Source organism: Cucumis sativus, chromosome 5 (assembly GCF_000004075.3).
Source record: "Cucumis sativus cultivar 9930 chromosome 5, Cucumber_9930_V3, whole genome shotgun sequence".
In the NCBI taxonomy this organism is placed as follows: domain Eukaryota; kingdom Viridiplantae; phylum Streptophyta; class Magnoliopsida; order Cucurbitales; family Cucurbitaceae; genus Cucumis; species Cucumis sativus.
The window spans coordinates 27,782,153-27,799,250 of record NC_026659.2 but is presented as its reverse complement, the minus strand read 5'-3'; the positions used below and the strand labels follow the sequence as shown (position 1 = coordinate 27,799,250).

Sequence of the window (17,098 nt, the reverse complement as noted above, 5' to 3'; positions counted from 1 at the left end):
TTTATTATCTAACTTATCCAATAAATTTTTCTCAATATAAGATATTATGAAATCTATTTTCTGACAATTGTAAATACTGACAATTGTAAATATTGAAACGACATGATGCTACAATGGTATCTGATTTAAAATAAAATATTATTACATATATATATATATTGTAATCTAACACCAAAATTAATATTAAAATAAAAAAATCGATAATATGAGAAGTCACGTGCTCCCATCATTCGTACGTAAATCTACTTATGTTTACATAAAGATATACCATTTACACTAGTAAATCCGCATGAAATTGTTGGGTAAAACATGATGATGTAAATGATTTTAACTATATATTATGTATTGTAACTAGATACGATCTTAATATTTTATTTAATGGTAAATAATATCACTTAATTTATTTTCACACATAAGTTGTCACGACAAATTTTAACGTTAAAAGTTAAATCTATCGTCGACCTACTAATGATTCGAAGTTTAGAGACATTGTTAAATCAACTCCATCTTTCTACATTATTTTCAAGGTTAATTTTCTAAGGCTATATTTATTTCAAAAGCTCTTAAAACAGAATTCAAATTTCCATTACTCATCAAGAGTCTTACGTAATGATACAAAACAATGTAAGGGGGAAAAAAGAAGAAAAAATATATGCCTTTTTCTCTGTATAGTACTCTAAGTATTACGTTGATTCTGGCCAAGAATACGGGGAAAAAGGAAGAGATCGATCGAAATGAATGACGCGGTTTCGAATGCATGAGAACGAGCGGGCGAGCAGCCCCGACTCCTTGCTACAGTAATTTGCAGGCAAGAACAATAAAGAAACTAAACTTGAATGATACCTTTACATTGAAAACTAAAGTTTTAGAGCCTCCCTAAAGCCAATGCTGAAAGTGCTTTGAAGACCTTTCTTCCCAGCATTGACTACATTTCCTTTTTGCATCATTGCCACGAACTCGTTATAGTCGATCGTTCCGTCCTGTGAAGTAAGGAGAATTATGAGATGATCGTTATAGTTGATTCCCAAATAGTTGCAAATTACGAGTTCTGTCTCTTGAACTTGAAATTCAACTACTTACATTGTTTTGATCAACCTCGTGCATCATTTCTTCTAATTGGAGGTCCTCTATCCCGAACTCTTTACATGCTTGTTGGAGTTCGTCGTGCGTAATGAACCCACTTCCATCCTTGTCGAAATATGAAAAAGCCGCTAGAAGATGATCTTCCTTCTCTATTTTGTTTAGATGTAATGTGGCAGCTACGAACTCACCGTAGTCAATGGTTCCATTGTTATCTATATCTGCCTGCAATTCCATACAATAATGAATAGACTTAAAACATGTCGACTTTCTGAGTTCATAGTTAAGAAAGAAACGCTCTACAGTGTCGTAAGTGAATCTCTACAAATACTGGTAGATTAAACAACACATTTATGTTGAAAAAGTGGTATTGGAAAGCATGAACGTACTGCTTGCATTAGGTCGTAAATTTCAGACTCCTTAAGATTAGCTCCAAATTTTTTCAGTCCAGCTTTGAGTTCTTCAAAAGTGATTTGACCGCTGTTGTCAGTGTCTATCATCTTAAACATTTCTTTAAGGCCAGCAATTTCTTCTTCAGATAAGCTCTCCGCAATGACCTACACAATTCAAAACAACAGAGTTAGAGTACTCTTTCACTACAATTATTTGAAGCTATCAAGCACAACAATATGGGAGGTCTCGTTGGAAAGGAAAGGACTATAGATCTTCAAAGACTGTTAGAGAAGTATGAAGGTTTTGGGCATTATTTGTTTTAAGGCTTCGCTGTGAGTACCTCCACACTTCTTTTGAATTTACAATTCTTTCTTTTTTATCAGCATCGACTGGAGAAACCTTTTATAATTCTCGGGAACTCACTCGGGTTGATTTCTTATCGGTGTTCACTTATTTTGTTTCAAAAGAACTTTACCACGTCCATAGCTACTTTGCTCAGTTAGTGATGGTAGTTGTAATTATGCAAACATGCAGACTTTCCAACAGCTACCGGTGTTGAAAATTCGAATGCTTACCTTGATCGCCATTTTCTTGAGCTTGTTCATGGCTGAAAACTGCTTTAAGCGAGACAAGACCGCCGAGTCGAGTGGCTTGTCAGGAGCCACACCGTCGACTTGAACCCAAGGGTGGCCTGTAATGAATTAGCTTGGTAAGTACATTGCAACGAGAAAAAACGTCAATTATATAGGTAAAAGAATCTCGACAGCATTTGAGGCCTTAAAAAGCTGTGGCATAAATTACTCAACATATGATTAACAACTATAGAACATGAAGTTCAAGAGATGGCTTACACAAAACTTCATATGCTGTAAGTCTCTTTTTTGGGTCTCGAACAAGCATTCTTCTCACCAAATCCTTCGCACTGTCAGAGATGCTGGGCCAAGGGTCAGAAGAGAAGTCCAGATCCCCATGCAGGACCTCTTCAAATATCCCTTGCTCGGATTCTATAGATAGAAACATGGAAAACAGAAAGAGATGAGAGAAGTGATTATAACAAGAGATTAGTGTTCAACGTATGGAGGTTAAAGTTCCAAAAATTAACGGATCAAAACAAACCTACCAGCCCAAAAAGGAGGCACTCCACTTAATAGAATGTAAACAATTACTCCAGCACTCCAAACATCGGCTTCATGACCATAGCGTTTTCGCAAAACTTCAGGTGCAACATAGTATGGACTCCCGACAACATCATTGAACTTTTCACCTGAATGAACGTAAGCCATGTATGAAAGAGTCAAAATCACAGCCCAATGCGATTACTCCGTTTTACATTCATATGCACATAAACTGCAGACAAATACAGGGTCCTAGAGTATTGAACTCATTCTTTAAAATGAAAATTAGTGAGATAGGTTTTTCAAGAAAGCTCTTCATAAAACATTCATTACCTGCACACTGGTCAGTAACACCATAGATTTTAAACAATACCATGTAACAAATATCATCTCAGCCCATATAGACGTTATTAGAGAGATACCATACTGATGGCTATTTATTATGTCAAGAATCACATTTATATACCTGGTTTGAAAAATACTGATAGTCCAAAATCAATTGTTTTGAGAAGTGATTCCTCTTCCTTGCTGACAAAGAGAAAATTCTCGGGCTTAAGGTCTCGATGCATTACTCCAAGAGCGTGACATGCCTCCACGACCCCAACGATGGTCCTAGTAAGCTCAGCAGCCTTTCTTTCAGTATAATGTCCACGTTGAATGATCCTATCAAATAGTTCACCACCAGCACATAACTCCATAACTACCTGAACTGCAACTGCATCCTCATAAGCACCCTTGATCGATATAACATTTGGGTGTCCAGCCAAGTGGTGCATTATCTGAATTTCCCTTCTCACATCTTCAACATCATCTTCGGTGACCAACTTCCTCTTTGCAATTGACTTACAAGCATACTCTTTCCCAGTTGCCTTCTCCACACACATATATGTAGTCCCAAATTGTCCTTGGCCTAGTTTCTTACCTAAGCTGTAATATTCCTTGAAGTTTCCAGTTTTTGTCTGTAGAACCGAACCACCTCGAAGCCCAGCACTACCCACTCTCTTCATAACAGGGTTAGGGCGTACTTTAGGTTCTGATGGCGGTTCTGGTTTGGCTTGTGATTCTGGCATTGTCACTTTTTCAGGAGGTTGGTTTTGAACAGGCAAAGGCGATTCAGGTTCGCTAGCTGCTACCTCATTGACACTTTCTCCATTTGTATGATGAGAAACTGAGTTTTCAGGAGATCTAGATCGCCACATAGCAGCAGACACAGATTGAAAGAATCCATTCTTCGAAATGCTTGGTCCTACACAAGTATTACCCATCGATTCCCACAACTCAAAAACCTTCCAGCAACTTCCTCAAAAACCTTCCAGCAACTTCCTCAATTCAAGCACAATGACACATTCCAATTATACGCGATGTGATTGATTCTATACAATTTGACACCAAACTAATTAAGATCCGATCTTCAAAAGCTCAATACACAATTATCCAAGTCAACCCCCAAAACATCACACTGAAATCTCGGTAGGATAAACGGAACAAAGACTTGGGTCTAGCTCATAAAGTAAGTAACCATAGAATTACAATAAACAAACCATAAACAGCATCAAACAGAATCAAGAATCATAATTAGAATCATCCCCAAAACTTGAGAACCACTAATTGGTACAGAAATGGCAGAGCAATCGGATATGAAGTAAACGCTCAAAAAGGAGATACACCCAAAAGATGAAGAAAAAAGTAAACAAGTACAAAAGTCAATGCCTCAATCCCTATATCTAATCAAATCTGAAGATGAACTACAAAAGCCACATCACCAAACTGCCCCAATCTCTTCTCAAAAACTATTTAGCACAACCCAGAATCAAATCTAGACAAAAACCCATAAATCAAAAGAGGTAATCAGCAAAAAAAAATTGAAGTCGTCAAAGAAACTCATAGACCCATGTGGGGAAATAATCAAAGGGGTCGTGGATCTTTAAGCAAAGAACAGAAAGCGATAAGCAATAAAGACATAGCTGAAGACAAAGTCGAGCTGTGGTTGAGCAAGTCGATTGTTGAAGGTAGAGGAAGAAAGAGAATCGGTGAGGCTTATGGGTGGGTTTTGTCTGCTAAGTACGAAGACTTATCATAGAAAAATAAAAAGAAAAATGAATGAAATTGGAACATGGTTGCGGGTGTGATGGGTTTTTTTGGTTAGGGAAATTTTATTGCGCCAAAACGCGTTCAGTTGGATAATTCAATTCAATTCAATCCCCCGGCCTCTTCGGTTGAAGACTTCGTTGACACAAATTGGACAAAGTCTCTCTCTTAAAGCTATATCAACTTCCAAAAGAGTAACTTGAGAAACTAGAATTCATCTTCCTCTTCCCCCTCAAAAGTACCAACTTTGGTTGAACGATGCTCAAGTTATGTTCGACTCGATAAGTTTAGATTCGAATCGATTCTAAAGTTCATATCTTTTTTAGTTGGGTTGTTCTTTTCTCCTTTACCATTTTGTCTCTATGTATAAGTGGTCATTAGTGTCCAACCAAAACTTGGTTTCTTTTTCTCTTTTGTAGTTGAGTTGGTTAAATTTTGTTAGGTTAAATTTTTTTCCTCTACTTACTTTTATATATAGAGAGAGTTATGTGAGCGGAGAAAAGGATGGTGAGAAATTGAGAGGTGATTTATTTTGAATTAAAGTATTAGATTTCTATATTTAAGAATAAACAATCGGTTTACATAGGTACCTCAAAACGATGTGGATTTCACAATGATAAAATATCCATGAAAAGAATAGTCTAATCAATTGAATCAAAGAGAGACATTTCAAAGGTAAAAGATGAAGATCCTCGATAAGTGGAATAACTATTACTACTATGTTAGATATAGATCTGCAATAAAAAATACTATAGATATTAGAAGTCAATCAAATGCGTCACAGTGCTACCTTACATATTTTTAGTCTAGATGTTAACTAAGTATCAAAACATGTTAACATGACACCACACCATAAATCAAATACTTTCCTTATAGGTCAACTCAACACTTCAACGTATCACCTAGTTCTAGACTCTAATTGGATTTGTAGCAAGATCCTTCTAAAAATTATCGAATCGAAAACTGAATAATTGTCTCTATGGATGCTCGTGTTTCTTTTTATTTTTGAAGAATTTGTTAGTTTGTATTATTATAAACCTTTTGCATGGGTTTGACTATAAGGTTTGCTTTTGACAATGTTAGTAATAATTATGGTTTTAATTAGATTTTTCTTTACACAAATAATTAGTGAATTTCTTTTCCTACCTATTCTTTTGCTAATAATAATCTTTGTCAAGATTTGTCAAAATTAGCCAATTGGCATGCTCACTATATTTCACATAAGTTGTCCAAAAAAAAAAAAGTTGATATAAGTTTTTGGATAAATATAATTTTCCACAAACTTAATTTAATATTTAACAAATATATATATGTGTAGATGTGCAATGATGAAAGTTTCCTCTTTTTTCTACTTAAAAAAAGGTTGCTTAATTAATAAAGTTTGATAATGCAAATCAATGTTTGCCTTTAGTACATATCATAGCATTACTTTTCCTTTTTTTATCATTATTATTCAATGTAATGGAACAAAATGTTTTTAATAGTTAAAAAAATAAATGAAATAAAAATGAATTCTAATATATTATTTTGGATTGAGATGTTTGACCCAATATATATATATTTATTGACATGATTTTGAAAGTCAAATTACAGTAATTTACATATAAGTGAGTAATATCTTACGTCAAAAATATGTTTTGAGATTAAATATCAAATTTAAGTATTGTTGTCAAAGTAGGTTTGGCTGAGTAATATTCGTATGACCATTGTTTTTACAGATTGAAAGATCGATATTTCTGTACTAAAAAACTCTATTTATATTATTAATTTGAAGAGTAAGATGGAAACAAGTAAAATTCCAAAATCAAGAAAATCATCAATTAATTGGTCTTTAATACCAACTTTTAAAATACTCAAATTTAATTATTTAAAATCTTATCTTGATAAATTATTGGTACCAACATTAATAATTAATTAACATAAACATTGATATAAAGACACTTGACACATTAAATTCAGTATATTTAAAACAAATTGATTTAAAAAAATCTATTAATTCAAAGTTCAAAGTGGCAACTCCACGTGGCTAAATATGCCTATACATTTACTAAATTATTCATCTTTCACTAATTTACTACCAATTTGAATTATATAAAAACAATCTTTATAAAATTCCAAACTATATCAAAACTATTGTAAGTTTGAGTAGTTTTACCAATTAATCATATCAGAGTTTTTATCAAATTATTTGTAAAATATGTCAAAGTATCGTAGATGTTGATCAGTTAGAGTAAGATATAGACATTGTACTTATTTATAAATATTTTTAAAAGTTTTGTTATTTAAAAGAATTTTTTTATAAAAATTAACGTGTAATTTAAAATATATTTGCAAAAGTTATTTATCTATTTCCACAAAAGAATAATATTTAACAAACAAAATATAAATATTTGAAGAATAGAAAACAAATGGAAAATGGGGCTTGAAGGTTCCGATGGCCGTTGAATAATTCCGCAATTTCCGCCGCCGTCGGCTGGGCGGGGAGTCCTGACTACGGTTTCCTTTAGCTATTGTAATTTTTTGAACTTAAATTTTATTGTAATTTTTGGAACTCAAATTTTATTGGCTATTATTAAGACATAACCATATAATAATAGGTCATGAATTTTCCTCACAATAAAAGGAAATTAAAACCTAATAGAAGTGAGCGTGGATGGTTTAAATCGAATTCGGACGATGAGAGAACGAAAGGGGTTGATGAGTGTTGGTTTGAAAACGTTTCAAATCGATAAATTTTAGAAAACATTTCAAATAGTCAAACTGATTGACCGACCCAACATACGAACAAAAACCTATCGACATTTACCCATCGATGGTTGATGTTGATTACGTACCATGGTCGGTTAAAAATCGACGACCAATTGATGATCACTCCTACGATTTAAGAGATAGACAAATTGTGATTAATTTTGTATTTACTAATTGACGAATTAACTAACAAAAAAAAACTATTTTAATTTACAACAAAACAACTTAATATTTATTTAAAAAAAAGCAAAATTTTATATTGATAATATTTTAAATTCACGGGCATAGTTTTTAGAATTTTAATTTCATGAGCTATTATTAGCCTATAACCATATAATATTTCAAATAGTTAAACCCATAAAAAAAAAACTGACAAAATTTATCACATAAATTAAACGGATCATAATTGATCTAGTAGATGACTTTATCAAAAAATTGACTTCGACCCACACATAATCACGTCTCAGATCAAATTTGTGATTAATTTTGTAGATACTAATCCATAAATTAATTATATATATATATATATAAAGAAATCATTGTAATTGTTTATTTTATATTCTATTATCTATTAAAATTGATTGGCATAATTGAACATGCAAGTTAAGCAAATATACAAAAATGCATGTATTTGATGTGGCTGCTGGGATTCGAGCCCAGGTCTCCACGGCCACAACGTGGAATTCTTACCACTAAACTACAGCCACATGATTTTGTTAACACAACTAATTTTAATTAATTTTTCTTTATAATTTTTTAATCAAGTCTATGATTTTTTTTTATTCTAATAAATTTTTTTCTCTCTCTCTTTTTTTAACGATACTTTCCTTTTTATTAAAGTATAGTAATAAGTGTTATCTTTTAAATATAAAAAAAGTATATTAACTTCGTAATTTTCATTAATGGCCTATCGATCATCTGGTCCCTAAAAACCGTGAAGGTGCACGTGGTGGTCAGTGTAATGGGTGCTTAGTGGTTAGAGTTTTCGTATGATTTTTTAGTGGGCCGTTGTGACTCTAAAATAGGCTTCGTTCTTTTATTTCCTTTTATAAATTACTAATTTTAGGAATAAATATTAGAGTAATTTTAAAAAATAACAAATTTTACCGAATATTTACCACACCAAACGAATTCTATGCTAATAGTTATTCATATGCTATGGTAATAGAAGACTATTGTTGATAAAATCTAAAATTTTGCTATAATTTGTAAATATTTTAATTTTTTTGATATTTTAAAAAATGTTTCATATTATTAATTGCTTACCAATTGCAAATATAATAAATTCTAAATTACAATTTTGTCACTATATATTCTTATAGTTTATTAGTATTAGACCAATATTTGCAATATGATTTTAGTGACTTTTATCGTTAATAGATTTTGTTATACTCGTAATTTTTAAAAAATATTGTTATATACTTAATTATTTTGAAGCTAATCACTATATTATAATTTTTTTTGTTTTTTTAAGAGAATTTTTAAAAATAGTAAATTTTACAAAAATATTTACAGCTTATAGCAAATTATATCACTGATAGTCATTGATATGCTATAGTGTCTTGATAAAATCCAAAATTTTGCTATAATTTGTAAATATTTTAATTTATTTTGTTGTTTTTAAAATGCCATTTTTTTATTTGATGGAATTAATTAACTTTCTTAAAATTTAAACAATGTATTATTAATGTGATTTATTATAAATAATAAATATAAAAAAAATTGATAATTACAAAAAATAAAAAAACATTCATAAATTAATTGATATTACGTAATTATGTTTTCCGTCAACTTATGATATATGGATAAATGAAATTTAACGAAAATGACAAAAATATTAAAAAATATTTACATAAAATATAGAAATTTTTTATATTTTTTCAATGCTAATGGAAAGACTATCATTTATTATATATGGAACTTTACTGTATTTGATAAATATATTTTGATTCATTATCCTCTTTTATATTGATTCATTATGTTAGTAAAAGGTGACTTCATATTTTATAGTTTATAGTTTATAAATAGTGTCAAAAAAACATTTAAAACAATAGTTTTATATTAAGACAATAAACACTATAATGAAAAATAACTATATTTTTATTGAATCAAAATGCTAAATTAAATAAAGTAATTGTGAAGTAAGTGTGAACAATGAAAATTAGGTCACCTATAAAATCATTCTAACTTCTAAGTCAGATGGCCTCCAATTTCCTTTCTCATTGGTATTATCCTTAATAATTTGTTAAAAGTCTCCTCTTTCGAAAACTATGACGTTAAATATTTATGAAAGACAAATCAAAATTATGGTATTTATTATATATGGTTTTACATTTTTATTAAATATGACGAGAATATCTAAGGTTCGAATTTCTTGTCCACACTTGATGAAGTAAAAAAGTAATCTAATGGATTTTTGGATGAAAATGATTGAAGCTCGATATTACACACATAAACAAAAGAAAACATTTTCAGGTATAGTAAAATAAATTAAAATAATTAACAACTACAGCAAGGTTTTGGATTAACCAATAAGCTTCTATCATTGTTAGAACATATCAGTGTCTATCATATCAACGTCTATTATTAATAGAATTTGAAATTTTGCTATAATTTGTGAAGATTTTGTCAAATTTTTCATTTTTTACCATTATAAAAATTTAAAAAATAAGGAATAAACGGAAATTAATCCGTATGATCCAACTGTTTAATTATGTGTTAGTTAAAGTTGTAGATTTTTAATTTAAACAATTATTGTTCACTAGACAACGATAGTAAATAATTGTAAACGATAATCAACAAACACACTTTTTCAAAAACTATGCTAATATGAGCTCAACACTGTAGTTATATGTACGTAAGAACAAGAAGTCATGAGTTCAAATTGTATTACTAGACTATGATATATTTACACTTTGCCTTATTCCCTTAGGATCGACCTCCATACGGCTATGTTTGATTGTAGGTCGGTGATATCATATTGGTCCAAATAACCCAATAAAATGGTATAACCTATGTTGACTGCCCAATTTCAATACTTTTCCGTATGAAAACCATAGAAAGCTCAAACCTTAATTAACACGGCGCTTCAATTTCGAAACAACACACTACCCTTTTCATACGAAACATATGAACTCAATCTTTATTGATTTTCAGTCTTTGACTATACACAAAAATATGGATTACTATTGAATTTAGGCACTCTCACCTATGATGAACAAGAACAAGAAAATTTGAATTTTGTATCGTAAACTTAAGTTTGAAAAATATGAACATGCAGATATACCCATTACCCAGTTTCTATAAAAGCCCCACTTCCGAAACCATCTCTTCGAACAATCAAGAATATTTACACAGAGGAGTTTGATGGATACTTTATCGGAGTTTGTTTTTCCGCCGCCGGCTTCGGCGTTTGTGAACGTGATGACGGTGGTGAGCTCGGCGATTGTGGCGGTGGTGGGGCTATCAGAAGCTAGAGGGAAGCATCTGAAGTATTCCAAGTTCTGGAGTAGTAATAATGCGAATACTGATCGGAAATCTTTTAACTTGTCGGCTAAGTTAGGAATGTTAGTAGCTTATATCCCGGCGTTTCTCGCCGGCGTCGTATCGCTATGGTTGTTTCCAAGTGAGGATCGGAGGATTCTTCTGCTTAAGTCAGCTCTCGTCTTGCATTTCTTCAAGAGAAACCTTGAGGTAATTAATGATCATCGTGTTTAGTATAAACACATTTTCTACTCCTCGTCTTTTTTCCTACTACAACCATTAATTGATTGAAACTTTTATACACATGCAGGTACTGTTTCTTCACAAATACAGCAGCAAAATGGCAGTTGACTCAGTGATTACGATCTCCTTCAGCTATTTCTCCTCCACAGCGATCATGATATACACTCAACACCTTTCACAAGGCCTTCTTCGTGAGCCACCCATTGATCTGAAAAGCATTGGGGTTGGTTTGTTTCTGATAGGCATTATTGGGAACTTTTACCATCATTATCTCTTGTCACAAACAAGGAAGCAAGGAGAAACAAGCTACAAAATTCCCAAAGGAGGCCTCTTCAGCCTTATCATTTGCCCTCATTATCTGTTTGAGATAATTGAGTTCTTTGGATTTGCTTTCATCTCTCAAACAATTTACTCATTGTTCTTTGCGTTTGCCACTGCTTTGTATTTGAGTGGGAGAAGCTATGCCACTAGGAAATGGTATGTCTCTAAGTTTGAAGACTTCCCTATCCATGTTAAAGCCCTTCTCCCCTTTGTGTTTTAATTATGTTAATTGTTTGTTAGTCTTTTTTTAATTAGTTTCTTCACAATGTGGTATTGGTCTTAACAGTTGAGAATAAATGTTTAGAGTGTGTGTTAGTGCCAATTATTCGTCTCTTTTATGTCAATATCGAAAGAAATTTAATGCTATGGTATAACGTGAAAAGTTGATCCTGACAATAATTATTTATTTAGAAAATAATTTAAATCCTATACCTAAAGAAGTGGAGCAACAATTTTAACTTTAATGGTGTAAACATCTGATATTAAGAATAAATTTTATAAAAATTTCTTTCGGATAAGAACAACTTACAAGTTTGTGAATTTTGGAAATGTTTGGTTAATTTGATGCATTGGTTGGGTCAAACTTATTTCTATGAAACAAATTATATTATTGAAATGTAACAATTACCTACATATAATAATAACAATCTGTCCAATATCATGGTTCATTGTATAGAATAATAGATAACACGTTCATCCAATCACAATAAAAATTAATGTAATCCTAATGAAATTTCATTGACAGATCAAGATAGTGAGATGCAAAAGTAATTAGATTGTTTTTTATATGATATACTAAAAATTAAAATTTGTAAAACGTATCGTTACTGTTACTGATTGTTACCTCTACCTTGAGGGTCAAACAGTAACATTAAAAATGTTCAGCTGTTACAATGGTAACGATAACTATATTGATAATGGTGTGTAACAATAGAACATAATTCTCTCACTTAATTGAATTGAACACCCTTAACTCATCGATATGCATCGTCTTGTTTCATTATAAATTTGGATGTGGATCCTATGTATCAGTAACTTAGTAACACAAATAAACCAATAACACTAAAAGTGATAAAATATAATCCACTTTTTAATCTCATTAATCTATTACGTTTAACACGAACGTAGTATAGTAGATTATGAGACGTGAAAATTACAAGGTTTTAGTTTAATATTTAATTTTTCTAAACATTTTCCCTAATGAAAAAGATTACTATATCCAAAAGCGAAAAGAATACAATATAAATAAATACGTGAATTAAATTCAATCACATTGCAATCAAACAATAATTTCAAGCATTTATTTATTGCCCATACACATTTAATACAACTTTATACCCAATCTTTATATATATATATATATGCACACACACCTTATTAAAATGTTATGATTAAGCTAAAAAAAATGAGTTATGACATGTGCATCATTTAATACAACTTTATACCCAATCTTTATATATATATATATATGCACACACACCTTATTAAAATGTTATGATTAAGCTAAAAAAATGAGTTATGACATGTGCATGAGTGTATGAGTGTAATAATGTCCAATAAACTATCTTCCAAATAATTTAATTTTAGACTTCTAATTAGCACTTCAATGTATTTTTACATCTGGTTTTTTCATATTAAAATGGTGTTGACGTGTGCATATCTTTTTATTTATCATTAACTTATAAATCAAAATAAAGATATTAATATGTTTAAAGATTCGTCAATTAATTGTGTACAATAAAAAGAGAGCTTTAGATCAACAAAACAAATCGAGAAAAAACAAAATTTACCCAAGAAATATGGTCTTTAAACTATACTATCGAACGGTCAAAACATCGAACATAGACAATATATAGAATTATGCATGTAATGCAATTATAATATTGGTTCGCAAAATCTAATTTTTTTAACTCATTCAATTATAATATTAAAATCAATTCATTAAAATAAACACATATATATCTATACGTGTGTACGTATGTGTATATATATAATGGATAATTTAATGTGTAGAAAATTATAAAAATACGATATATAGTGGAGATAATTTATTTAAATAATTTGACGTGACAGTTTGTCTTTTTTCTTATTTTATATTTTATTCGCAAGTTGTAGAAGAAATTGATTTAATTCAATATATATAATGAGTTATGGTCAGATTTGTTTTTCTAGAATTAAAAAAAGTATATATATATAATCTGAGATTTTGTAATGTTTCACGTTGGAAGCAAGACGACGACGTTTTTGCTTAAGAAACAAAACAATAATGCAAATTTTGGTACCTCGAGAAGAAAAACAATAATCGAAATTTGAAAATTGCAAATTATCACATTTTTGTCAGGTCATTTTCAAGCTTTTTTTGTTTTGTGCATATTTTACACTATGAAGATTATTTCAAAATTGCAAAATTTGAAAATTATTTACACATTTTCAAATGTATATATACTATCCATGTATTGGATTCTATATGATTGATGTTAAATTAGAAATGGACAAATAATCATATCAACGTCTGGAATAGTAAGAAAAGAGTAGAAAATATACTAAAATACAATCTCTTTGACACCTCTGTACCATTGGGATTGTTATCGGTGGTATGGTCGAGAGGTCTAGTGGTTGAATAAAAATGATTATTTTAAATGGTCGTTAAATGTTCAAATTTACTCAAAAATAATTTGTCTTTTAAATTAAGAACTACGAGGTAATTCTTCTTAGTTTGATAAAGTTAGAGAACGTGTGTGGAGGCAAAGATGATTTAGACGCTGACATAACATAGCATTTATTTTTATTTTTTTTGCAAAAATATTGTAATTAAAATGTGGGAGTGGTAACTGAATTTTTAAATTTGAGGTTAATGTGTCATAACCAAATCGATTAGATTATTGACTTTACTAAGTGAATGATGATTTTACTTTTTACTTTTTTTTTTTTTGTTGAAATGATTAATCAGTCATGGATACCATTATGATTTCAATTTTTAAATTGATAAATAAATTTATTTATACTAAAAACAAAAAAGATATCAAAAATCGCAAATGCACACTATAAATAAAAATAGTCTATTGAAAATTTGTTTTTAGTGATTTTTTTTTAATGGGTAGTTCTTTTTTATTATTATTTTTTAAAATACTCCGAAATCATTATAAAATTAAAATTAATCGAGAAATAAAATAAATACAAGTAAACATTAAACATTTTTGGGATAAAAATATATAAATTTAAACCCATTTGAAAAAGGAAAAAATTATTTACAAATTATAGAGAAAAATTTTAATTGCCTAAAAGAATTTATAAAATTATAAAAAAAATGGTAAAAAATAAAACATTTTATTGAGTGTAATAAATTTAGAATTCTAAATTTTATTATATTTTATAAATAATTTGAATAATTTGTTATTTTTTAAAACGTCATTTCAAAAACTATTTAAAATAATTATTAAATAAGTGATTTTTAAACGTTCACGATTATTTCGTGACACATAACACCTTTGACAAAGTTACGAAAATACCCCCTGCGTCTTCACCCAGCATCCTTTCTATTTCTATAAATCCTCACTTTGTTTTTCATATTCTCAGCGCTTCAAAACGAGACTTACAAGTTTTTACTCAAAGGCTTCACCGATGCAGTTCACGGCGGCGATGAATACTTTATCGGCGTTTTTCTTTCCGCTGCCTCCATCACTGTTAGTTAACGTGATGACGGTGGTGAGTTCGGTGGTGGTAGCGGTCATAGGGTTTTCGGAAGCGAGAGGAACGCATTTGCAGTATTCAAAGTTCTGGAATACGAGTAATAGTGCTACGAAATCATCCAACTCAGAGCAACTCAGGATTTCCTCAAGATTAGGGATGCTCCTGCTTTATACTCCGGCGGTTCTCGCCGGCGCTGCGTCGTTCTGGTTCTTACCGAACGACGATTTGAGAGTTCTTCTGCTTAAGTCCGCTCTCACTTTCCATTTCTTCAAGCGCGACTTTGAGGTAATCTATTTCTTTCTGATTTTGTCAATAAATCAAGATCTGGAATATAGTCTAAGCCTTGTTAATGGATTTATGTTGTTGAATGAAAGTTCTTGCTCTGTTTGTGTGATTGATTCTTTACTATTCGTTTTCTTTTGAAGAATTAGTTATTCAATATTGTTTGATTCGTTTTTGGTACTCGGTCGAACGAGAATCAGGGATTTTTTGAGAACGTGTTGACCTTCCTCTGTACTTTTCGATTTGATTTGAATTCTTTAAAAGTAGTTTGATCTATTTTTGGATCTTGGACAAGAAGCATAGTTTTGTTGACATTCAATTTCTTGATGAACTTCATGAGTCATCATCATTAAAATCTTGGCGGATAAGCTCAACTTGCGTACGAATCCTCCATCTCTGTTACAAACCATTTTTAAAATTTGAGGGACTAAAAGGTTGTTTCATCTCATTAATTTTTAAAATTTTCTTCTCTCTCTTCCTTGTGACATTTCTCTTTCTTCTTCTAGTAAACTATTAGTTAAAATAATACTTCTTTCCTCACTTGGGAACTGCTGCAGAGATCTTATTAAGCTAAACTAAAGAATTAATCAACAATTAATTAATTGGAAAAACAAAACTGAACTTCGCAGTTCGTTGGAAAAACTAAATGAAATCATAAACTCTTATAAATTCTACAGGTACTATTTGTTCACAAATACAGCGGCAAGATGGTAATTGATTCAGCATTAATCATCTCCCTCAGCTACTTCTCTTCTACAGCACTTATGATATACGCTCAACAGCAATCAAAAGCACTTCCAGAGCCAACCATTGATCTGAAAAACATCGGAATTGCTGTGTTTGTAATAGGCATTATTGGTAACATGTACCACCATATTCTTTTGTCTCAAACTAGAAAAAAAGGAGAAACAGGCTACAAAATCCCCAAAGGAGGCCTCTTCGGCATCATCATCTGCCCACACTACATGTTCGAAATAACTGTGTATTTCGGCTTTGCTCTCATCTCTCAGACATTTTACGCATTCTTCTTCGCCATTGCCACCGCTATCTATCTGGGTGGAAGAAGCTACGCCACACGGAAATGGTACGTCTCTAAATTTGAAGACTTCCCTCAACATATCAAAGCCCTCATTCCCTTCGTATTCTAGGCTGAGTTAAATTATATAAATCATCCCTCAACTTTCTCCAAGAACATGTACCTTTAAATTACTGTCCAAGTTGTGCATTATTATCATTACCTTTGACATTTGAATCAACGTCAGAATTGGATCATTGTACTATTTCTTTGATCAGTCTCCGGCTTCCATTGATGTCTCGTACTCACATTGAATAATTTATGTGTAGTAATGTCAGCTCTACGAAAAGTAACCCCTAGGAGTTGTTGTATTATTGTAGGGGTAACATTGAATAATTTAGTTTTAGATATTTGAAATAATTGTTGTGTTATTTTTGGAGGCTTTTTATGTAATTTCAGTTTGATGTAATCGTTGTAATGTATCAAATGTTTCTCTGGGCATAATCAAATAATTGATTGATTGATTTGCTGCTATAATCAAGTATGCATTAACCATGTATATCTGTTCGTATTGTAGAATTTGATTTATCATAAATTTATGTATCGGTCTAAATCATCTTTCGTTCTTAGAATCATACTA

General features: G+C 30.8%; 3 protein-coding genes and 1 non-coding gene across 4 annotated transcripts; 2 read left to right on the top strand and 2 right to left on the bottom strand.

The window, feature by feature from the left end:
* Positions 1–561: 561 nt before the first annotated feature.
* Positions 562–4,876, bottom strand: LOC101208369 (calcium-dependent protein kinase 1). The gene is made up of 7 exons (XM_004135001.3): positions 3,055–4,876; positions 2,594–2,737; positions 2,325–2,477; positions 2,049–2,164; positions 1,470–1,637; positions 1,081–1,305; positions 562–980 (listed from the first exon to the last, which is right to left on the bottom strand). Exons 1-7 carry the CDS (start codon positions 3,851–3,853, stop codon positions 858–860), a joined length of 1,728 nt encoding a protein of 575 aa, XP_004135049.2. The 5' UTR covers positions 3,854–4,876; the 3' UTR covers positions 562–857.
* Positions 4,877–8,059: 3,183 nt separating this feature from the next.
* On the bottom strand, positions 8,060–8,131 carry TRNAH-GUG. The gene has a single exon. It is a non-coding gene; the product is annotated as a tRNA-His (tRNA).
* A 2,474-nt stretch (positions 8,132–10,605) lies between these two features.
* Positions 10,606–11,809, top strand: LOC101208610 (3-oxo-5-alpha-steroid 4-dehydrogenase 2). Its single transcript, XM_004135002.3, has 2 exons — positions 10,606–11,117; positions 11,218–11,809. Exons 1-2 carry the CDS (start codon positions 10,791–10,793, stop codon positions 11,689–11,691), a joined length of 801 nt encoding a protein of 266 aa, XP_004135050.1. The 5' UTR covers positions 10,606–10,790; the 3' UTR covers positions 11,692–11,809.
* A 3,212-nt stretch (positions 11,810–15,021) lies between these two features.
* LOC101208853 (steroid 5-alpha-reductase DET2) lies at positions 15,022–16,982 on the top strand. Its single transcript, XM_011657521.2, has 2 exons — positions 15,022–15,446; positions 16,121–16,982. Exons 1-2 carry the CDS (start codon positions 15,093–15,095, stop codon positions 16,589–16,591), a joined length of 825 nt encoding a protein of 274 aa, XP_011655823.1. The 5' UTR covers positions 15,022–15,092; the 3' UTR covers positions 16,592–16,982.
* The last annotated feature ends 116 nt before the right edge of the window (positions 16,983–17,098 follow it).

What these genes read in the sequence shown, in the direction of transcription:
- LOC101208610 (XM_004135002.3), top strand. Translation starts at nt 10,791, where the DNA reads ATGGATACTTTATCGGAGTTTGTTTTTCCGCCGCCGGCTTCGGCGTTT. An exon ending in TCTTCAAGAGAAACCTTGAG is followed by an intron (nt 11,118 to 11,217) that starts GTAATTAATGAT and finishes ATACACATGCAG; the next exon opens with GTACTGTTTCTTCACAAATA.
- LOC101208853 (XM_011657521.2), top strand. Translation starts at nt 15,093, where the DNA reads ATGCAGTTCACGGCGGCGATGAATACTTTATCGGCGTTTTTCTTTCCG. An exon ending in TCTTCAAGCGCGACTTTGAG is followed by an intron (nt 15,447 to 16,120) that starts GTAATCTATTTC and finishes TAAATTCTACAG; the next exon opens with GTACTATTTGTTCACAAATA.
- LOC101208369 (XM_004135001.3), bottom strand. Translation starts at nt 3,853, where the DNA reads ATGGGTAATACTTGTGTAGGACCAAGCATTTCGAAGAATGGATTCTTT. An exon ending in TACAGCATATGAAGTTTTGT is followed by an intron (nt 2,165 to 2,324) that starts GTAAGCCATCTC and finishes AATTCATTACAG; the next exon opens with GCCACCCTTGGGTTCAAGTC. An exon ending in ACGAGGTTGATCAAAACAAT is followed by an intron (nt 981 to 1,080) that starts GTAAGTAGTTGA and finishes CTTACTTCACAG; the next exon opens with GACGGAACGATCGACTATAA.